Source organism: Oryctolagus cuniculus, chromosome 1, assembly GCF_051225735.1.
Source record: "Oryctolagus cuniculus isolate XC-2025 breed Fujian yellow rabbit chromosome 1, ASM5122573v1, whole genome shotgun sequence".
NCBI lineage: Eukaryota > Metazoa > Chordata > Mammalia > Lagomorpha > Leporidae > Oryctolagus > Oryctolagus cuniculus.
This window is the reverse complement of record NC_142867.1, coordinates 34,592,120-34,616,097: the sequence shown is the minus strand read 5'-3', so window position 1 is coordinate 34,616,097 and position 23,978 is coordinate 34,592,120. Positions and strand designations below refer to the sequence as shown.

General features: G+C 38.4%; 1 protein-coding gene across 9 annotated transcripts in view; it reads left to right on the top strand.

The window, feature by feature from the left end:
• Positions 1-23,978, top strand: part of DNAJC24 (DnaJ heat shock protein family (Hsp40) member C24) — a 76,991-nt gene that overhangs the window by 22,025 nt on the left and 30,988 nt on the right. For all 9 annotated transcript variants that reach the window (XM_089310049.1, XM_070072021.2, XM_017345729.4 and 6 more), the window contains exon 3: positions 21,348-21,486. In XM_089310049.1, coding sequence (XP_089166175.1) covers positions 21,348-21,486 — 139 coding nt within the window. The remainder of the gene's footprint in view (positions 1-21,347; positions 21,487-23,978) is intronic.

Genomic DNA, 23,978 nt, shown 5'->3' with positions numbered 1-23,978 from the left:
CAAGATCACTCCCTAAAGGGAGCAAGATGTGCTTTAAGCTAAAGCTGGACTGTATTGTCTAAAACTTATGTTGAAATTTTATTCCCGTTTTAACAGTATTTAGAGGTAGGTCTTAAGAGGTGGTTAGTCAGTAAGGGTTCTGTTCTCATTGTGGAATAAGTGCAAGTTCTGCCCTCTCTTGCTTTCTTGTGGCCCTTCTGCCTTCATGCTGAGGGATCCAGCGTTCCTCTCTCCTCAGAGGATGGAGCTGCAAGGCATTATCTTGGAAGCAGAGAAATTAGGCCCTAGCCTACCTGAACATGGGTCTTGGACTTCCCATCCTTCAGAACAATAAGCCAATAAATTTGTTTTTTTTTTTTTTTTTAACCCAGTATCTCTCTCTGTCTCTCTCTCTTTTTATTTGACAGAATTATATATAGAGAGAGAGACAGAAAGTTTTTCCGTCCATTGGTTCACTCCCCAAATGGCCCCTATGGCTGGTGCTGTGCTGATCCGAAGCCAGAAACCAGAAGCCAGGTGATTCTTCCTGGTCTCCCATGCAGGTGCAGGGGCCCAAGCACTTGGGCCATCCTCTACTGCCCTCCTGGGCCACAGCAGAGAGCTGGACTGGAAGAGGAGCAACCAGGACTAGAACCCAGTGCCCATATGGGATACTGGTGCCACAGGTGGAGGATTAACCAAGTGAGCCACGGTGCCGGTCCCCCAGTCTCTTTTATCAGCACAAAATGAACTAAGACAAGGTGAAAACTAATGGTATTTTTTATATTTGCATATTTTATAGTCCATTCTTGTTATTTTATGTAGTAGTGTCCTATAAAGTTGTCACAAAAACTAAATTAGCATATATTGAACCATTGCTTCTGGAGGAAATACAGACTTATGTTCCTCTGGGCCACAGGTCACAACATTTTCATTAAGTCATTAACCAGTGGCCATGCTTTATGCATGTTTCTGCATAAAGACACTTCACTGAATGTATATTGTTGATTTATTAACATTGAATTTAGGGCTGGCAGCACTTTCACTTATGCCTGAATGAAGCTTATCTAAATATGTGTTTTCCCCATAGTGTACATCACAGGCTTCTCGCCCTAAAGAACACTAGATAGCATTTCATGCAGTCTGCTTGGGTGCATTTGAAGCAGGACAATTACCAAGAAAAAGCATACAAATGTGAAAAACATGACAATAAGTATCTCGTGGAACAGACACATTTGCAGTATGACAGCTGGAACATGAAGGCAAAGGTTGCCGTGTTCAACCTCAGCTGAGAAGGTGCGTGTTGGGCATCTCACATACTTCACCAGTCGTATATGTCTGTGATAATCATGGGAGAATCCAAGTGTTGACTTAAATTTTAGCAAGTAGGTGAATTTGTAGATGCAGAATCTGTGACTAATAAGAATTGGCAATATTTATATTAAAGGACTTACTATGGCTATAATACATTGTTTTTTTTTGTTTGTTTGTTTGTGTAAGATGTATTTATTTATTTGAAAGGCAGAGTTACAGAGAGACAGAGGCAGAGAGAGAGTGTGAAATCTTCCATCCGCTGATTCACTTCCCAAATGGCCGCAATGGCTGGAGCTTGCCCATCTGCACCCAGGAGGCAGGAGCTTCCTCCAGTTCTCCCACATGGGTGCAGGAGCCCAAGGACTTGGTCCTTCCGCTGCTGCTTCCCCAGGCCATAGCACAGAGCTGAATTGGAAGTGAAACATCCAGTACTTGAACAGGTGCCCATATGGGATGCCGGCGCTGCGGGTGACAGCTTTACCCACTACACCACAATGCCAGCCCCTACAATGTTTTTTAAAAACATTAAATTTTGTCCAAAATATATTCACTCACACAATGTTTTTTTAAAAACATTGTGAGACATATGGACTTATTATTATTATTATTCAGAATGCATTACCTATGTCAGGCACTATGCTAGGTACTCTGGATGCAGTAGTGAATAGTATGAACAAAGGTACTTGTTCTCACGAGCGGCTAATATAGCAAGCATTCTGTCCATTGTTCAAGTAAGGAAATTTTATACAGTTAATTAACCTTTAAAAAAGATTTATTTCAAAGGCAGAGTGGCATGGAGAGGGGAGAGGATATGAGAGAGAGAGAGACAGACAGACACTATCTCCCTCATCTGGTTCACTTCCAAAATGACTCCAACAGTGAAGACTAGGCGAGGTTGAAGCCAGGAGCCAACAATTCCATCCTGGTCTCCCACTTGGGAGCAGGAACAGAAGTAATTGGGACAGTTTCCACTGTCCTACCATGTACATTATTTTTTTGTTTGGAACCAAAAAAACTGAGACTTCAATTGACACTCACATATGGGATGCCAGTGCCTCAGGTGGAGGCTTAGCTCACTGTGCCACAATGCAGACCCCTGAGTAATTCTTCTAAGTTCACATGATTGGAGATAATAGAGCAAGAATCACAACTCAAATATTTCATAATTTTAGCTTTTTATTTGCTTATTTATTTATTTGAAAGGAAGAAAAAGAAAAAGATTGTCTACTGATTCATTCTCCAGATGCTTACAAGCTGGCACTAGGTGGGACCAAGAGCTAGAAGCCTAGAACTCAATCCACGTATACCAAATGAGCATCTAGGACCCAACCAACTTGAACTATCATCTGCTGCCTTCCAGGATGCGCGTTAGTGGGACACTGGAATCAGAAGTATAGCTGGGGCCGGCACTGTGGCGTACCAGGTAAAGCTGCTGCCTGCAGTGCCGGCATCCCATATTGGTGCCAGTTCAAGTCCCGGCTGCTCCACTGCCAATCCAGCTCCCTGTTATTGCCTGGGAAAGCAGTAGAAGATGCCCTGAATCCTTCGGCCCTTGCACCTGCGTGGGAGACCCGGAGGAAGCTCCTGGCTCCTGGCTTTGGATTGGTGAAGCTCTGGCTCTTGGGGTTATCTGGGGAGTAAACAAGCAGATGGAAGACCTCTCTCTCTCTTCCTTTGCCTCTTTCTAACTCTGCTTTTCAGATAAATAAATAAATATTAAAAAAAATAAAGAAGTATAGCCAAGCCTGAATGCAGGCACTCTGATATAGGATATAAGTGTCCCAAATGATTGTCTGAACCCTGTGCCAAATGTCTGTCCCAAGTTTTTTATATGTTTTATCAATTTAATATCTTTGATTTTCTCATTTCATTGATTTTTCTGCTAAGTAAGATGTCTTTCAAAAGAATTCCTCATTGAGCCTTCTAATTGTCAGTCCTCTCTTCTTGCCAAATATTGACTACCCATTGATGCCTCAGTCCACTGTCTTTCACCACTACCATTCTCCTAAGTGGTACCTACTAAAGTTGCCAGTATTCCCAACTGGTCAAGTGTAGCAGATTTATTGTGGCATTTGCTACTGTAGTAGATAGATCTTCCATTGTCCTTAAAACTACTTCTCTGAGTTTCTATGGAACCTATTTTTTCCCTGATTATCTTGTTGCTGACTACTTCTCTATTTTAACATTTTTTTCCTTTTACTGATCTTAGAGTTACCATTCTTCAGTTTATCTTTGACCTTCTTCACTGACCACCAAATCAGGGAGTCTTAGTCTGAGGCCCAAGTGTTTGTAGGGTTCTGTTAGCTCCTCAATTATATGCAAAATTATGTGTGTTTCTCCTCACCATCACCATCCCATATTTTTTTAAAAATTATTTATTTATTTGAAAGATTGATGGTGGAGGGGAGAAAGAGAGCAATTGACATTGTGATCAATTTTCCATGCACTGGTTCACTCCCCAGATGTCCACAACATCCAGATTGTGCCAGGCTGAAGCCAGGAGCCAGGAATTCAGTCTGGGTCCCCCACAGGGGTGGCAAGTGGCCAACCACTTGAGCCATCTCCACTGCCTTCCCAAGAAAAAACATTGGCAAGAAACTGGGTCAGAAGCAGAGCAGCCAGGACTTGAACCCCTATGTTCAGATATGGGATGACACTTTGGCATTACAAGCGGTGGCTTAACCTGCTCCACCACAATGCCATTCCCGTCCCCAAACTACTTATCAGATGCTCAGAAGAGTTCAGAACTCAAAATAAATTGAGGATTGATCTCTGTATATGCCTGTAGCTTTACGTCTGCACAGCTGACCCAAATCCCCGCCGCAGCGTCCTGCCTTTCCCTTTGTCTGCCCGGTACCTCTGACCCTCAGCATGCTAAGCACAGTTCCTCAGGTGTGCTGTGTGCTGTCGCTTCCTTATTGCCAGTCTGCCCACCCATCCTATCTTCTCATCAGTTCAGATTTCTTTCTGTGAAATAAAATGATTATGTCCCTATCATGCAAGACCATGTGGCATTTTAAGTAAGGACAAGTCTGTTCTTAGCACAGCAAAAAGTTCCTATATGATCTGCAGCCAGTAACTTTCCAACTTCATTTGCTAGCTTTCCTTGTCCAACTATCCTTTTACTCATTCTTAGTCTGGCTTACAGTTCTGTTATACATAAATTTAATCTATATTTAGTACATTCTTATCTTATGTTTACTGTTTCTCTCTTCCTGGAATGTCCTTTCCCTCCCTTTCCCCCACAGTTACTCTATAGGCAAACTCCTATTCATCCTTCAAGACCCATTCTTCAAAATGCAGAAGATACAACCTTCATTACAAAACTTATCCTAATTTACTCTAAATGAACAGCTTTTTCATGCTGTCATCCTTCCCATTGCATAATTAAATGTTCACATTCCTTTTCTTTTCCGTTAGACTATGCATCCAACAGGGGCATGGATCCTGTTTTATTCACCATTGTCTACGCATTGATTGGTACAGTGTCGGGCTTTAGCAAGCTAGTAAATAAATATACTTTGATGGATAAACACATTTTGGACTGACAATCTTTCTCATGGATTGTATGTTCTGTTTCTAAATCTCAAAAATTTAAAGATTTTTTAAGAGCATGTTTTAATTATTCAGCTGTTAGATAAAATGATAAATGGTTGACTGCTTTTTATTAGGCAATATTTTGCTAAGCATTAGGTGGCAGTAGTGTGTTATACTTGACTTTACCTTTGTAATTATTTTTTTTTCAGCTTTCATAATCTGAATGCAGTGTCAAAGTGTAAAAGACACAAGTGTGGTACTTTTAAACCTAACTTCTTGTAACATGATCTTATTGGAAGTAAGTAGGTAATAATAGAAAATAAACAAAGCAGCAGCAAAGCACAGCCATGTCAGTCAATGTGTCTTTCTTTCCTCCTTAAACAGATATTCATTAGAGAATTATTTCTGTACCATCTTAACAGCACTTCCTCACTATTTAATGATTGTTTCATAATAACAGTGATTTGCAATAATGAAAACCAAAAATTATCTCAGAGGATATGTGTTTTCTTTGTTTCCTAAGATGCCTTTATTTCAAAAAGAGTATATTAAGTTCATTGAATTTAACTAGAGTTGTTAAATGCTTTGTTTTTCTTTTTTTACCCATCAGTTCTTGTCAGTCTTAAAGACACCTATTTTGTTTATTGAGTTTCACTATAGGTGAATTTTTGTCATCATTAAATAGTTAGAATTAAGGATTGTTACCTCCTCTCCAGCCTTGTGTATCTAATTCCACTGTTAATTTTAAAAAGTGCTTTTAGTATACATTTAATTCCCATTGTGGTTTCCACACCTTTCAAAGTTAAACCAATAGAAGTTATTTTTTTGTTTAAGGAAATTTTGTGCATTTTGGATCCAAAGCAATATTTCTGCAAATTAAAGAAATAAACAACTCTTTTAGTAAACGGTTTCAGGATTGATTTGAGTATGAGATAGGCAAAGTTAATCTCTGACAATCTTCCTTTTATCTTCTTTACTTCCTCAGAGGAAAAGCACTTCAGGGAATCAAAAGCCTGTGTACCAGTATCATTAATATGGTAGAATGATCAGTTAATAATGGAGGAGCATGAGAGTGTTGACAGAACACACCGCCTACTTAGCACCTGATGGCCTTAGTGGCCACAGAGCAGTGCTCCGAGTTGCAGTAGGAGAACAGCCCTGTAGGATCTGGCATGTACATCACCACTCTTATTTAGCATGGATGACTGTAGTTTGCCTTCAGTCAAGTCTTTAATTACATAAAAATCATGTCCTCCCTGAACCCAGAGAGCAAGTGAAGTGAGCCAGTACCCTAATTACCATTTTTTTTGGAGATTGGAGGCAATGTTTACCTTGGAATTCTTTGTGTAGCTCATGTTGAGTATGTCATCAAAGACTTAATTTGATATGATTTGGGTGGGGTGCCTGGCTTTACACTTACATTGGGTTTTATGTAGCTCACTGCACAAAATTTTAAATTGCTTTCATAGCTTATTTATGAGAGTACTATAAAATGGGAAAAGCACATTATCTTTTGTTTCCATTCTTCTATGAACTTTTTGAAGCCCACTTATACAATAATAAAGAAATGTGTCATGCTATACTTGGATATCGTCAAAAGAAAAAAAAGAAGTATGCTATTAGTAAAAGGAATTGGTGCAAGATTGTATTTAAAGTTAGTACATATTACAGTTCAAGTATATCGCAGAGTTCAGTCTTCATTTAGAAGAGGTTTTGCCATGGACTGAATTCCTCAACCACATATCACGCTGTTCTTATATTTATTCATTTTGTGTATTCAGTTCCTGCAGATCTGTCTCTTAATTCTTTATTTGGAAAACATCAGTACCTGCCATAGAATTTCAAAGCTTTGCTTTCTTCCTGTGTTCTTTAGACTCTGCCCTCTTTTTCCCCTCACCCTTCCTTTTCTTCTCGTTTCTCCCTGTGTTCTCCTAACCCCCTTCTCCCACCATCTCTCCTTTCTCCACCACTCCCTTCTCTTTCCCTTCCTTTGCCACCGCCTTCCATTCTCCTGCCCCCCCCCCCCCTACACACACTTTCTTCTTTTTTCTCTTCTTTTGTTCCTTCTTGGAGCTACCAGAATTTCAGAATGAGCTTCTTCATTTGATCTCAGAAGTAGTCAGTGTTAGAGTGGCATTTCACAGAAGTTTAAAAAATATATTCTGATACCAAGAGGTCTCTTAAAAATATTGCTGTATTAAAATGGCTCTTTTGGAGAAGGTAAGTAATCATTAGAAATTCTAGTAGACAAAAAGATATGTACATTTCTTCACATTGTTCTGTCAGGATGGTTGCTGATGTAATCACACTGAAGCCTCACTCCAAGGCTCTCACTAAGGATCACAGGACTCTGTTATATGCAGAATTCCATTGTAAATAAGCTTATAAGACTTTTCACAATAATTCCTTAATAAGGACCACTGTTTATGTTATGGCACCAAAGTGTGAGCTTTGAAAATAAGCTTAGGAAAGCTTAGTTTTGTATATATATTCTTTTAAGTTCTTAGCTTTTCACAAACCTTCTCAAAGGAACTGAGAAAGGTAGTTTTTATAAATACTTAAAAATCACAGATTTGTTTCTCAGTTATCTGTGAATGTGTGCATGAATGTATATATTTCCTGTCCAGAATAAGCAAATCTACAGAGACAAAAAGTAAATTAATTAAAGGTTGCTGGGGGAAGGGGAGGAAAATAAGAATGACTACTGATGAGGACAGGGTTTCTTTCGGGGGATGATTTAAAAACTCCGAAAGTAGATAGTGGTGATACTTGCAAAAGCTGTGATTATCCTAGAAACCCCTGAATTGTATACCTTAAAAGGATGAAATTCATAGCATGTGAATTGGTATAGCTTAATTAAGTTAGTGTTTTTTTTTTTTTTAAAGAAAGCAGTCAAACTTGTAAGATTTGATGGTTTGGGAGAAAATAAAAATTAAATTTTTATTTAAAATCCTAGTGACTTTTGGGGCCAGTGCAATGGTGCACTGGGTTAATCCTCCGCTTGCGGCGCCAGCATCCCTTATGGTTCTAGTCCAGCTCTCTGCTGTGGCCCGGGAAGGCAGTGGAGGATGGCCCAAGTGCTTAGGTCCCTGTACCTGCATGGGAGACCATGGCTACTGGTTTTGGATTGACATAGCACCAGCCATGGTGGCCATTTGGGGAGTGAACCAACGGAGGGAAGACTTTTCTGTCTCTCTTCTCACTGTCTAACTCTGTCAAATAATAATAACAATAATAATAATAAAAGAAAAAAAACCTAGTGACTTTTGAAGCAGAAGTAACTTTAACTTTTTTAAAAAGATTTTTTTATTTATTTGAAAAGCAGAGTAAGAGAAGGAGATGCAGAGAGAAAAAGAAAGATCTCTGTCCGCTGGTTCACACCCCAGATAGCCACAACAGCCAGGTCTAGCCCATGCTGAAGCCGGAAGCCAAGAACTCCATCCTGATCTCCCATATTTGTGGCAGGGGCCCAAGTACTTGGGCCATCTTCGTTGCCTTCCCGGGAACGTTAGCAGGAAGCTGGACCAGAAGTATAGCAGCCAGGATCCCAGCTGGCACTCCAATATGGGATGCTGACATAACAAGCAAGAGTTTAACCCACTTCTTCACAACACCAGCCCTAACTTTTATTCTTTTAAATAATTTTGTTTAAATTAATGAGTTATGATAATGTAAGACCCATCTGCAGGATCAGTTGTGACCTACTCACACAGATTTTTGACTCTGAAAGCAATCTTTAGCTTATTACTCATTTGAATAACATCACTTATACTTTGTCTCAAATATAAAAGAAAGTTTTGGCTAAAAGTTGTACAAGAGGCAGGTATTTAGAAGCAGTTAAAGCACTGTTTAGGATGTCTGCATATCAGAGTGCTTGGGTTTAAGTCCCAGCTGCATTCATGATTCTACTTTCCTGCTAATTCCTATCCTCCTACCCTGGAAGGCAACAGGTAATGGCTCAAGTTTTGAGTTTTTACCACCTACATGAGACCAAGGTGAGTTCCCAGTTCCTGGTTTTGGCCTGGCCCAGCCTTAACTATTGCAGAAATTTGGGATGTAAACCCATAGCTCACGTCTCCTCTTCTCTTCTCTTCTCTTCTCTTCTCTTCTCTTCTCTTCTCTTCTCTTCTCTTCTCTTCTCTTCTCTTCTCTTCTCTTCTCTCTCTCTCTCTCTCTCTCTTTCTCTCTCTCTCTCTCTCTCCCCCAAATGAATAATAAAAGAGGGGCCGGCACTGTGACAAAGCAGGTAAAGCTACCACCTGTGGTGCCAGCATCCCATATGGGTGCAGGTTTGAGTCCTGGCTGCTCCACCTCCAATCCAGCTCTCTTGCTGTGGCCTGGGAAAGCAGTTGAAGATGGCCCAAGTCCTTGGGCCCATGCACCCATGTGGGAGACCTGGAGGAGGCTCCTGGCTCCTGGCTTCAGATTGCACAGTTCTGGCCATTGCAGCCAATTGGGGAGTGAACCAGCGGATGGAAGACCTCTCCCTCTCTCTCTCTCTGCCTTTGCCTCTGCCTCTCTGTAAACTCTGCCTTTCAAATAAAATAAATAAATCTTTAAATAATAATAATGAGTACTCATGTTATTTTTTAAGGGTCTTCTAATTATAAGCTGTTAATAAGCATGGGTATGGATGGGTATTTAGCACACCGTTTAAGATGTTGCTTGGGCACCTGCATGCCGTAGAAGAGTACCTGGTTTTGAGTCTCAGCTGTGTTTCTGATTCCAGCTTCCTGCTGATATGTACTCTGGGAAGCAACAGATGATTGCTTGAGTACTGAAGTCCCCACCACTCATGTGGGAGACCTGGATTGAGTTCTGGGTTCTGACTTTAGCCTGGCCCAGCCCTGGCTGTTGTGGCCATTCAGGGAGTAAATCAGGAGATGAATGCTATCTCTCACTCGCGCATTCTCTCTCTCTTTGCCTTTCAAATAAAACGAAAATAAGTTTAAAAATTAAAAAATAAATGCAGGGGACTGGTGCTGTGGTGTAGTGGGTAAAGCCACTGTTTGCAGTGCTGGAATCCCATATGGGCACCAGTTCGAATCCCAGCTGCTCCACTTCCAATCCAGCTTTCTGCTGTGGCCTGGGAAAGCAGTGGAAGATAGCCCAAGCCCTTGGGCCCTCTGTACCCATCGGAGAGATCCAGAAAAAGCTCCTGGCTCCTGACTTTGGATAGATGCAGCTCCAGCCATTGCATCCAACAGATAGTGGGTCAACAGATAGAAGACCCTCCCCTCCTCTCTCTCTGCCTTTGTCTCCTTATAACTCTGCCTTTCAAATAAATAAATAAATCTTTAAAAAAAGGAATACAAATAATTCAATGCTCTAGCAGAGCATAAGTAGAAAGATACATACTTTTTGTGTAGTGAAGATAGTAATCAACTAGGGCAAGCCTATTTAGGAACAGAGGACTTTTCCTTGTCTTTTTAAAGGAATGTATATACTTAGCAATTTCTAGTTTTCTTAACTGGTTTGGTTTTGATGCAAATAAGGAACTTTTGTAATTTAAGAGGATAGTCTTCATTGATAATTGCAACAAACAAGACCAAGGAGAAGATTAGTAGAAAGGCCTCCTATACCTGAGGAATATTGGGCAGTGTGATTTTACTCTTTTCCAACTTATTCATCCGTGTCCTTCCAAGATAGACTCTTCTATGGAAGATTATTATGGAAGCTTGTTGCATTGCAGAATGTCAGAGGGAAACTGTAATATCCCACAGCCAAACCTAGTTCAGCTTCTGTTTAACTATGAGAGTTTCCATTGTCTGCATCCTTACCTTCTAGAAATCTCTGGGACCCAGTGCTGAGAGCCCTCATGACCATGACTTGCCTCATTCCAGCCGTACTTGATTCTTGACTCCTAGTGTTGGTGACAGTGGTGACACCATGGCAGGGTGAGCCTGAGAGATAAAAACTCAGGCCTCTAACCTCTTTCAGAGGTGGAAGGAAAGCAAGGCCTCAGAAATGAACCTTGGCGTCTTCAGAAACTGATCATGACTTGGGACCAGTGTCCTTCAGCGCTGCTGGGCAATATTTTAGAGTAGTTTTAAACAGGTGATTGGAAGAGAAAAGGGTAAGGTTGCTCTGTGAGAGATTCGGATGAAAAGGGGAAGAGTTAGAGAGTGTTGGTAAGGACCAAATATGACTAACAGTGTTTGAAGGATAAGAGCAAAGACATGGAGTCATTTGAAATTGTTTCAGTGGCTGAAACTTCAGTTTTTTCTTTGTCTTATTTTGAGAGGAAAGGGATTAAGAATATGCTAAGTATTTTGAAAGAAAAGATTCTTGGTTTTTATAAAATTATAAAAGAATAAGAATCTGGTTTTATTGAAATATAATAATTTTTCAAATCACAAGTAGTTTTTCATGAAGAAGAACACTGAGGAATGCTGTCAGATATTGTGATCTGATGTATTAATGTCTTACCACTCATAATTTACTCAACCTTTTCAGTTTTTGTTTTGTTTTGTTTTTTTACGGGCAGAGTAGACAGAGAGAGAGACAGAGAGAAAGGTCTTCCTTTGCCGTTGGGTCACCCTCCAATGGCCGCCACGGCCAGCGCGCCGCAGCTGACGCACCACGCTGATCCGATGGCAGGAGCCAGGTACTTATTCCTGGTCTCCCATGGGTGTAGGGCCCAAGTACTTGGGCCATCCTCCACTGCACTCCCGGGCCATAGCAGAGAGCTGGCCTGGAAGAGAGGCAACCGGGACAGAATCCTGTGCCCCGACCAGGACTAGAACCCATTGTGCCGGCGCCGCAAGGCGGAGGATTAGCCTAGTGAGCCGTGGCGCCGGCCAACCTTTTCAGTTTTATTTCACAGCAAGTGTCCTCTTTGGAGGACATTTCTTTTCTTTTCTTTTCTTTTCTTTTCTTTTCTTTTTTTTTTTTTTAAAGATTTATTCTCAAAAGTCAGAGTTCCATAGAGAGAGGAGAGGCAGAGAAAGAGAGAGAGTCTTCCATCCAATGGTTCACTCCCTAAGTGGCTGGAGCTGCGCCAATCCGAAGCCAGGAGCTAGGAGCTTCTTCCAGGTCACCCACGAGGGTGCAGGGGCCCAAGGACTTGGGCCATCTTCCACTGCTTTCCCAGGCCATAGCACAGAGCTGGATGGGAAGTAGAGTAGCTGGGTCTCAAACCAGCACCCATATGGGATACCGGCACTTCAGGCCAGGGCATTAACCCACTGTGCCACAGCACTGGCCCCTGGAGGACATTTCTTTAATGCATTTTAACTGTATTTTGAGGTGATCAGTACTTTTAAAATACAGTGATGACCATACCTCTATAACATGAGAATTCTAAATGAAAATAACTCACATTAAGCTTTTATTCAGTGTTCATGTGTGTGTTGCTTGTTTAAATTCCTCAGTGGTATTTGTCAATATAATCTGTCTGAAATTTATGTCCACTATGATATCATAGAAATTCAACAGTGGTCATACTGGGGGTTGGCCAGACAGTACTTGAATGAGACTCTGTTTGACAGTTTCCCTCTGTTCTATTCTCTGTTTGCTGTTGTTTGTTTTTATTTTGTTTTGTTTTTTTGGCAAAACTAAAAATATTCTCCAACCCTCTTTATGTTGAGATATTGATAAGATCTTCTGATGTTTTGACACTTACTCCCTTTTTGGTGGTATTGGCATGTTGAAACATTAACACTTTCCCTTCAAGAAGACTTGGAGGGCAAAGAAAGGGACACTAGGGATTTTTTGAATAATATGACTTTGCTCATATTTCAGTCTGACAGCTTCCATTTAGTGTGTTTTGTGCTGCTATAACAGAACTTTCAGATTGGATAAGTTACAATGAACAGAAATAAATTGGCTCTATGGTTCTAGAAGAAAAATGTCCAAGATTGAAGGGCTGGCATCTGGCAGGGGCTTTCTTGCTGTACCATCCCATGGCAGAAGAAAGTGGAGAAGCAGAAAAGGAGAGAAGAGCACAGAAGGGGGACAAACTCTCCTTTTCATAATGAACCCACTTGTGTTAATGATATTTATCCAATGGTGAGGGAAGAGCCATCATGTCCCAGTCACTTCTCAGAGGTCCCATTACCTAATATTGTTACAGTGACAGTCAAATTTCAGCATGACTTTGGGAGGAGACAGACATTCAAACTATAGCAGCTACAAATCCTTTTTTTTTTTCTTTCAAATACACTGTTAATGGATCTTGTTCCAAAGTTTGAAAAGTTTTAAAGCTGTTGGATAAAAGCACTTTCCTATATTATTTCCATTCACAGTGTCAGCTGAATAGAATGACATGGTAAATACTTGTTTGCTAGGAAAGAGGATGAGAGAAAAGATACAAAATGCAAAACCTCAGATTAAACCTAAAATTTATCCATCCACCCATCCAGGGCTGACTAAAACCAGTAAGTTTCAGGTTTTTTGCTTTTGGGGGAATATGTTATATGTTCAGAAGTATTTATAGAGGACACTTTTGCAAAGAGGCAGTGTGTTAATCTCTGTACAGATACAGATATAATTAAGGTACAGTGTTTGTAATCAGTGTCTATCTAACATTATATGACAATATATAAAGCTGGAATGATAGGTAGAAGTACATTTATTGTAGGATTTTACTCGTAGGGGTAAAGAATATGACCGTAATTCATTAAGCAGTAAGTTCCACTTAAAACTTATTAGCTGGACTAAACACATATATAAGATTTGAAGAAAATATAGAAGATGGACCTTCATCCATGTTACCCCCATAAGATTAGGGGTTACTTCTCTTGAGGAGAGGAATATTAAGGTAGCTAGGTAGAAATGAGCCTATGTGTGTGTGAAGGTCCTAAGAAAAATGGGAATTTCCCTGTGATAGAACAAAGAAGTAAGCCTTGGAAGCTAACCATCATTTACCTGTCAAAAGTCTTGTCATTGTTCTATATCCTGGTTTATAGTTGATTGACTTTTTTGCAAGCAATATTTTATATATCAAAATCAGAACCTCATAATAAAGGATTAATATATGTGGGCAGTTTCCCATAAAATCATACAGGGAGGGTGTTGTGGCACAGCAGATTGACCCACTGCTTGGGACCCCTGCTTCCTTATGGGAGTGCCAGTTTCAGTCCCTGCTTCTCTGCTTCCCACTCAGCTTCCTTCTAATGCATTCTGCAAGGCAACAAAAGATGGCTAAGGGCTGGGACCCTGCCATCCACATGGGTGACCCAGATGGAGTTCCATGCTCCTAGCTTCAGCCTGGCACAACCTGGCTGTTCCAGGCATTTGGGAAATGAATCATTATATGGAAAACATCTCTTTGTTTCTGTTGCTCTGCCTTCCATGTAGATGAAAATAAATAATTGTTTAAAAAACAAAAACCTCATATTTACTTGAAATACCATTTAATTTCTATTTCATAAATTGCATAGCCAGTAAAAAGGTCATTTCAAGCAATTGAATAATGAATTTTCATCAAAACCTTTTAGAAGTTATTAAAATTTTAGACTGCATATGCTGTTTTTATAATGCATGCATATTTTAATTTTTCTCTTCTAATTGGAAAACTTATGTTTATGTCAGTGTGCAGTAGCCTGATAAAAATTACACCCCTCTCTTAAAAAAAATTCAGCAGGTTAACATAGCATTTTTCCCCCTTTTTGTTGGGTATGCATGCTTGGAGAGATGCATCTGTCATAGAAAAATCTCTATGAAGCACTAATTTTCTGACTTCCACTTGATTTCTCTGATCTAAGCAGTAGAGGCTAACAGTGTGCTTCTCCACTTTAGCATGCATGACAGTTGCCTGGAGAGTCTGGTGAAACACAGATTCTAAAATTCCCCTTCTGAAAGTTTGGGATTGAGTCCAAGAATTAGTTTTCTAACAAACACTCGGATGATGCTGATGTGGCAAATCTGAGGACACATTTTGAGTAGAATTGGGGTGACACATTGTGACAGTCACTCCAGAGTTACTAATTTAGAAAGTATTTAGACTTACTATGTGGAGAGAATCTAAAATGAAAACAAAATATTCCACATTGGACAAGCCATTGCAATAAAATCTCAGCTAAGATTTCATAATTAAAGTGTTAATTATCAATTAGATAATTACTCATTAGCAAGCACAACACATACTAATAATACTGATAAACTATTAATATCATTTCTTGTATATCTTTTGTAATATCATGAGTGATTCTCTTTTTTCACATCAAGACAGTTTCTTAATCTTTTGTTTGTGTTAATTTTTCTCACCCTCAATAAATGGCTTGGGAATTTAAAGAACATGAGTTCGTGTAATTGAAAACTGTCCCAAAAATGTGAGGAAATTACATTAATCATAAGTTATAAGTGTCAAGTCATTTGAGAATAGTAAAATATCAGTTTGTTAAAACTTTGAGAATTGACATTTTGTACTGTTAATCTCAGATCCTGTCATTCTCAGTATTTTTAGTATTGTGACATGTTTATGATAGTTTGATTTTGGATGTTCTTTAGTTTCTGATTCAGCAACACTTAACTTTTTAAATTGTTTTTAAGTTTTTGGAGTTCACAGTGCACATAGTAATAATACTATGTTTCAATAAATTATAACATAATGCCAACTTTTCACTAATTTGTATTAGTTTTTTGGTTAATTTTCAATGTTTTTATTGCACTCTTCTCATTAATATTGGGATAAATTTCTCATTTTTCCCCCATGGCTTAGAAAGATTTACTAAATTCCTTTTTAAAAAATTTTGACATCTCTAAATGTATTTTTTTGTTGATATATGGTCATTGAAAAAAACAGTTATTAAATATCAGGTTTGGTGAGTTTTCATACAATGTAACCACCACAAAATATTTCCATTCCTATAGAAAGTGTCTCTGTGCAGCTTTACTTTATTCCCATCTTGTATTCCCGTCTGGAAACCAACTTTGATTTCTATCACAATGCAATAGATTTACTGGAATTTGGATTTTGTATCAGTGCAGGCATATGGTATGAACTCTTTTATTCTTTTACTCAACATGCTTTAGATACTGATTTATGCTCTTGTGAATGTGTAGTTTTTTTCTTTTTTATCATTCAATAGTATTTCTTTATATGGGATTTAATCAAATTTATTTATCCAGTCCTCTGTTGATGGTATTTGTGGTTCCAAATTTGGCTGCTGCAAATAATGCTGTTAATATATAATACTCTTATGAGTCTTTTTGTCGATATGTGTTTTTGGTTTTATTTCTCTTAGGTAAATATCTAATAGTATAATTTCTTAATCATGGGATAGCGGTAAATTTATAAGAAACTACCAAGTGTATAAGAACTCCAGTGTTTTCATATCCTGACCAACATTTAGTGTCCTCAGTCTTTGTTTGTTTGTTTTGTTTTGTTTTGTTTTTAGGATTTATTTTATTTGTTTGAAAGGCAGAGTTAGAGGGGGGAGAGAGAGGGAGAGGGAGAGGGAGAGGGAGAGGGGGAGAGAGAGAGAGAGAGAGAGAGAGAGATCCAGGTTTCCCCCATGGGTGGCAAGGGTTCAAGTACTTGGGCCATCTTTTGCTACCTTCCCAGACACATTAGCAGGGAACTGGATCAAAAATGAAGCAGCCATAGTTGGAACCAGCACTTGTGTGGATATGGGTGCTGACATTGCAGGTAGCGGCTTAACCTACTATGCCACATCAGCCCACAATCTTTTTTATTTCAACTATTTTATTAGGTATATACTAGTATCTCATTGTGATGGTAATTCATATTTTCCTAATAACTGATGGAAAAAACTTGAGTTTTTTTCACAGTGTTTTTCCATCAATTTTATTTTATTTAGAAATGTATCTGTTCGGAGTTTTTTTTTTTTAATTTGTCTTTTTGTCACTTTTTTGTATATTATTAATAAAAATCCTGATATTTATGCAGTAATATTTTTTCCCAGTCTGTTGATTGTCTATTTGTTTTTTTGGTGGTTTTTGATGAGCAGAAAATTACAAAATTTTATGAAGTTCAGTTTATCAATTTTGTGTCATATACTTTGTGCTTTTTGTTTTCTGTCAAAGCAGTCTGTGCCTACTCTATGAGGTAAAGGTATGTTTCCTTCTAGAAGTTTTACTTTTATGTCTGTGATTCATCCTGAATTAACTTTTGTGTGTGAAATGAGATACGGAATGCAGTTGTATTTTTTCCAGATGGTTATCCAGTAGTTTCAAAACCATTGTTATATAAATGTTCTTCTTTCCTCATTGACTTGCTATGACTTCTTTGTTGAAAGTCAATTGACCATATATGTACAGTCTGTCTACTTCTGGACTCTGTATTCCATTCCACTGATCTATTTGTGTATCTTCAGACCAGAAGTATAGTCTTGATTGCTGTAACTTTATAGTAAGTCTTGAAATGTAAATAGTAGCACATTGCCTTACCCATTTCTTTAAAGTAATCTGCTGGAATTTTGGGAGGGGTTTTATTAATGTATCAGTTTAGTGGAAATGGACATGAATCCTCCCATTCAAGAATATGTTTTTTCTTTCCATTTGTTTATGTCCTTCTTGATTTATCTTAGTGCTATTTTGTAGTTTTAAAAAATGTAAAAGTCATACATCCTACCATTGGTTTTTCCAGAGTGATTCTGTAGTTTTTGTTTTGTTTCATATTTTTTATGATCCTGTTAATGGTAATTTCTAGTTTATTTTTAATTTAATTTTAATTTAATTTTTATATTTAATAATTATTTTCTAATTGTTCCAGGACTTGCTGATTTCTTAATTTTTAGTCCATTGCTTCCAAGGTAGTAAGTTCTTGCAGCTCATACCAAATGAATTTCATTTTGATGCTGAAAGAAAATGCAAGTCAGTCAAAATAAATGAACTTTGCAATATTAATTTTAGAATACCTATTCTGTTAATTAAAGGATCTTTTCTCTACTTCACTGGTGAATGTTGTCCTCAGAAGTCTTTGTTATCCATAAGATTCAGCTGGCAAACCCCTAGAATACAGAGTAAATGAATGAATGATATTTGGGTAGCTTTGGGATCTCAAGTGGGAAGGTTTGGGTAGTGGAGATCATAGGAGAGAAGGACAAGAATAAAGTAAATTTTGACAAGAGAAAAATAACTTGTCTTTTTATGGTGATAACAAATGATTGAGGCTGCCTCCCAAAGGAAGTATCATATTTAGAAATAGGAAAAATTAATATTCACTTTGGGATTGACAAGTCTTTAAATCTTTAGGGACTTGTTTCCCATTAGCAACAGAAAATTACTTTAGATTTTAATGCTAAAAATATGCATAATATTGCAACCATTTTATTACTAGGCCTCGTAATTCAAACTTCTTAAAAAAAAAAAAAAGAAAAAAGTTCTAATGCCTCTTGTGGTCCAGCATAGAAATATTTGGACTATGTTTTGATTTCTTGTTGCTACAAAATTTAACAAAAACTCAGTGACTTAAAAGAATTTTATACTTGCACAGTTCTAGAGACTGGAGACCAAAATTAGTATAACTGGGCCAAGATCAAGGTGTTGGCAGGGCTGCAGTCCCTCTGGAGACTCAGGGGAAAATCCATTCCTCGTTTCTTCCAGCTGCTGGTGACTGGTGGCGTTTCTTGACTTGTGGCCACATCACTTCAGTCTTCCAGGAGAGTATCTTCATGTCATGTTCTCTGTGTGTGTCAAATCCCCCTCTGCCTCTTTTCTTATAAGAGCATTTTGATTTGCATGTGGGCCTCCTGAATAATCTCCCCATTTCAAGATCTTTATCTTTAATTTTTATTAATTTTTCCAAATTTTATTTAAGTTATGCAAGTTGCATGTATTTCATATATACAGATTTAGGAGCATAGTGATACTTTCCACCCTACCCTCCCATGCCCCAACCCTTCTTCCTCCTCCTTCTCCCATTCCCACTCTTAATTTTTACAAAGATCTATTTTCAGTTTACTTAATGCAAAATCTTTATCTTAATCACATCTGCAGATGGCCTTTTTTTTCCAAATAAAGTAACATTTACAAGAGCCAGGGATTAGGATTTGATACCCCCCCCCCCCATCAGATTACCCCAGGCTATTAGAATTTTCTTTTTTTCTGGCAGTTGTTACCAACAGATTGGACTGAGGCATTCAGCATGCTAAATGACATCGTATTGTTATAATTGCCATTTCTAAATGCAATATAGCTATTTAATGGATGTTATGGAATGATATGAAATTTTAGTGGCACAACTGAATAGACTTCAAAGCTTCAGAGCTAATTATTTCAAATAGCAATCAGAAAATGGTAATTAGGAAGAGATTGAATTGTACTTTGACTATCAGAGAACATATATGACTCAATAAATTTAGCTACAGTTTTTTTTTTTTTTTTTAAGATTTATTTATTTATTTGAAAGTCAGAGTTACACAGAGAGAGAGGTCTTCCATCTGCTGGTTCACTCCCCAGTTGGCCACAATGGCTGGAGCTGCACCAGTCGGAAGCCAGGAGCTAGGAGCTTCCTCCGGGTCTCCCAGGTGGGTACAGAGGCCCAAGGACTTGGGCCATCCTCTACTGCTTTCCTAGGCCATAGCAGAGAGCTGGATCAGAAGTGGAGCAGCCAGGTCTCGAACTGGCTCCCATATGGGATGCCGCCGCTTCAGGCCAGGGCATTAACCCCCTGTGCCACAGCACCAGCCCTCAGCTAGAGATTTTAATTTGGGGAAAACAGGAACTAATTCCTGATGTTGTAGAACTTTCTTAATCAGATGATTAGGTCTAACCTTTTCTATTTGTTGTACCAAGTAGACTTTATATAATGGCCTAATAGAAATTACTTTTCTTTTAATCTGTGCTCCCACCCTGGATGTTTAGAATGATTCTTCCTGTGCCTTACTTTACACTTGTGACAGGTTGAGTCTTCACATGTAACTGTATCTTAAATGTATACTGATGGCATAGCTGAATATGTTGCATTAAGGAATAACATTTATACAGATGGGCTTCACATAGTCTTAGGAATGGATCAGATAGTGAACTTTAATACAGCCAGCTCTATTTTGACTTTGGCATGTTTCTTGACTATCCCAACTTCAGGGATTATTAAAATCTCAGAATCGGAATGACTTTTTTGAGTATCATTTGGTGAATTGTGGACATAAGAACATGAATCAGTAAAGCTTTAGTTTCCTTTTCTGTTTTTCAGTCATTATATGGATCTGGCATGGGAGGAGTAGTTGTCAAAGGGAAAGTAGAGCTTAATTCTCATTGGTACACCTCCCATCATGTATAATGTTTTCCAGTTCTGTGTATCGAAATATCACAATACCTTTTGCTCTGTTCATAAGTATCATCAGTAGTGTGGGGAAGTTCATTAAGAAGATGACTTCATTATTAAAGGCAGTACTCCACAATATAATGAAAAACTTACATACTTTCTGAATTCTCCATTGGGAATTGAAGTCATTTGGTGTCATGTTACTTGCCACAACTTATTGAGTAGCTTTGGCCTTAGCTACTTGGATAATAAAATGGTATGATACTTGTAATTTTTTGTGTACTTTTAATTTCTGTAAAGCAATCAATAAAAGAATTTAAATAATCATATCATTATTTGAAGAGTATGTGAACAACCACATTGATATGTCATGGATCTTTGCCTGTTTTATTATCAAAACTTGAATAAAAGAATACAAAATAAACTGCTTCCCGATCATCTAAACTTCTTTTTGAAATTAAAATATGTTCTATAATCTATTGGATAAAAGTATCAGAATAATTACTGTTTAAAATTCTAAATAAAAACTATTAAGTGGTTCCCTATTTAATTGAGAGTGGAAAAATTACATATCTGGATACTTGCTACTGTTCACCCAGATTACTTAAGTGAAATAGCCCTAAATTTAGTTAACCTTTCCTCATTTTGTTTGTTATGGAGAGACTAACTGCTGAAAAGCAAATGATGTTGTGATCCTTTCTGAAGAACTCTTAGGTAAAAGAGAAGGAAGAGCCACAGAGAACATCAGAGAAAATAAGGAAGGGGACAGTACAGTGAGATATCCATTGAGCCACATGTGCATGTTCAGGGCTGAGGAAGAAGATGAAAAGTGTTTTTATTTTTCTGATTAGTTACATTTCTATCTTAAATCATTGTATGATGTAATTTCATGAAGAAAACCTAGCAGTCTGTTTTGTTATGATAATCTATAGCCAAGCACATTATATAAGGAAAGTTTTATGCTCTGCAGTTTGTGTTCTTCCCTTTTCGTGTCCTGCTAGTCTGCACGTACCTATTTCTATTTGTGTTAGTCATCCTCTCTAGGTAAATTGTCCATGAGACCAATGATTCCATGAGCAAATTATCCAGAAAACGCTGTCTTTGCACGTTGTGACAGATCATGTCATTGGTAGATTTATAGCTACTCCAATGGTCTAATTAACCTGGCAGTTGTCTCCTGTGCCAAACACTGTTGTCTTACTACATTGGCATCTTAGTTTTCTTCTTCTCACTATCTTTTCTCTTAACTGAAGCTTTAAGATTTGCAGTTGTGTCCCGCCCTCCCGTTAAACCTATCCCTACTCAATTCAGTACTCACACTCCCTTTATTTTTGATTGGCAGTATCATCCAGATAAACAAAGTACAGATGTTCCAGCAGGAACGGTGGAGGAGTGTTTACAGAAGTTCATCGAAGTTGATCAGGCGTGGAAAATCCTCGGGAATGAAGAGACAAAAAAAGAGTATGACCTGCAGCGGCATGGTAGGTTCTTGGGTTTGGAGCCCCAGTCCGTGGGCATCTATGTGAAGCGCAGTCTGCAGCCATCATCGGGAGCATTTTCCAGCATTTGCACCCAGTTACTGCCACCTTTCCTCCTCCACACCGTCACTGTTTTTAATTATGCCCTATTCTTCGTAATGATTATTGTGTATCCATTGAGAAGTTAACAGAACTACTAGGATATTGATTCCTTTGAAACCATGAAAGCTACTTTTTGTAACTATTGAAAAATGTTTAATTATACATTCCTAATGAATGTGTTTTATACTTTTTATTAAATTTAACTATGTACACATTAAAATCCTAATAGTGCTTTTGAGGCTACTATATAAATGACCTTCTAAAAGAAGATACTATATAGGTTGTATCCTATCCTATTCTGTCCTATAACTTTGTAAAGCTCTTTGCTATCTTTGAGTTCATTTTTAGGCTGAGTTTCATGATGGCCCCAGAATAAACTATTCTATATAAGATTGTTGTAAATGATACTTTAGGATGCACATTGTTTAAGAGTCTTAAAAGCAATTTCTTTTATGCTTTTCAGAAAATAGCTTCTTAAAATAGTGTCAAGCTGTTGTGAGAAAGAAAGGGAGAAATGTAGGTCAGATTTGTCACACATGGACTGCAGTTACAGGAAGTGATAGGCTGCCTTTCAGCACTGGCCTTGGGACAGGAGTCCCTCAGCCTTCCGTTTGGACCTTCAATATACACCACACATGCTAATGGGGGGAGTCAATAATCAGTTACAGCCTGTGGGGAAAACACTCAATTGCTCTCCCCAGTGGCACATCAGCCTCAGTCAGCATTGACTGGGACGTGTGGATAAAAGCTTGCTGTCCCTGTAGTTGATTATTGAAGCTTCTCTCATGCCATACGCTGGCACATCGTCAAACCTCACAAAGTGGTTTTAAGGCTCTTACTACAACGGCTATGAAAATTTGATTTGAGAACAGGCTTTATATCTGAAACACAGAATTGCAGGATAAAGCCAGTGATATTTGTAGAACATCTAAAGGGTGTTGTATGGATAAAATAGATTATTTCCTATAGACAATGTCTGATTCCTTTATGTAAAAAGACTTAATAAGCAATTTGTTTATGTACTTAAATATCTGTTTTTATTAGTGACTTATAGTACTAAGAAGCTCTAAGGCCTTTTTTTTAAGCTAATGGCCTTTTTAAAAAATATTAAGAACTTGGCAAATGTACCATTACAAAAAAATTGCATTAATTTTTAAATATGCCTTGACTGTTAGGCTGTACTTATATTTTGTGTAAATAAGAGTACTTTAGAAAGTTCATGGAAAATGAATTCTTAAGAGTATTATGGAAAAACTATGCATGGATTTCAGAAATATTGACATCAATATAAAAGCATGTTTTAATTCTATTTTTCCATGAACTTTTTGAAGTCTCCTCGCATATAAGCATCTTCCTAATGTTTCTAATGTATTTCTTTAGTAAATGTTTTTACTTCTGACAAAAGAATATAGACTTTCTCCCCATAGATAACACCTTTTTAACCTTCATTCACACAATAGAATTTCTGCGAAAGAATTGGAACTAATACATGTGAATGTGTTGTATGTGAAAAGTAACCTGTATTCCTAAAGCTAGCAGACTCTACTGTAGGTGATTTTTGCACGTGTTTGCTAGTCTTTATTAAGAGGGGTGCCAGTTTGCTTAACATAAGAGTAATTCTGGGGCCAGCGCTGTGGCATAGCGGGTAAGGCCACCGCCTGCAGTGCTGGCATCCCCTGTGGGTGCTGGTTCGAGTCACGGCTGCTCCACTTCTGATCCAGCTCTCTGCCATGACCTGGGAAAGCAGTAGAAGATGGCCCAAGTCCTTGGGCCTCTGTACCCGTGTGGGAGACCCGGAAGAAGCTCCTGACTCCTGCCTTCTTATTGGTGCAGCTCCAGCCATTGTGGCCAATTGGGGAGTGAACCAACAGATGGAAAACCTCTCTCTCTCTGCCTTTCCTCTCTCTATGTAACTCTGCCTTCCAAATAAATATATAAATCTTAAAAAAAAAAAAAGATAAGAGTAATTCACACAAAACTGTACCCTGGAGGCCAGCATTGTGGAGCATCAGGTTAAACTGCCACTTGTGACATTGACATCCTGTATCAGAGTGTCCATTTGAGCCCCAAGCTGCTCCCCTTCTGATGAAGCTCCCAGCTAATGCAGGGAAGGCAGCACAAGGTGGTCAAAGTACATGGGCTCCTGCTACACATATAGAAGATCAGGATGGGGTTCCTGGCTTCAGTCTGGCCCAGAGCTGGCTGTTTTTGCCATTTGAGGAGTAAATCAGTCAATGGAAGATTTCTCTGTCTCTCCCTCTCTCTGTGTCTTTCAAATAAATAAATAGATAAATCTTACCAAAAACAAACAAACAAAAACAAAAACCCACACAACACTGCATCCTAAAGAGGATAAGGATAAGGTATGTACTTTCACTGTCACTCATCATTTC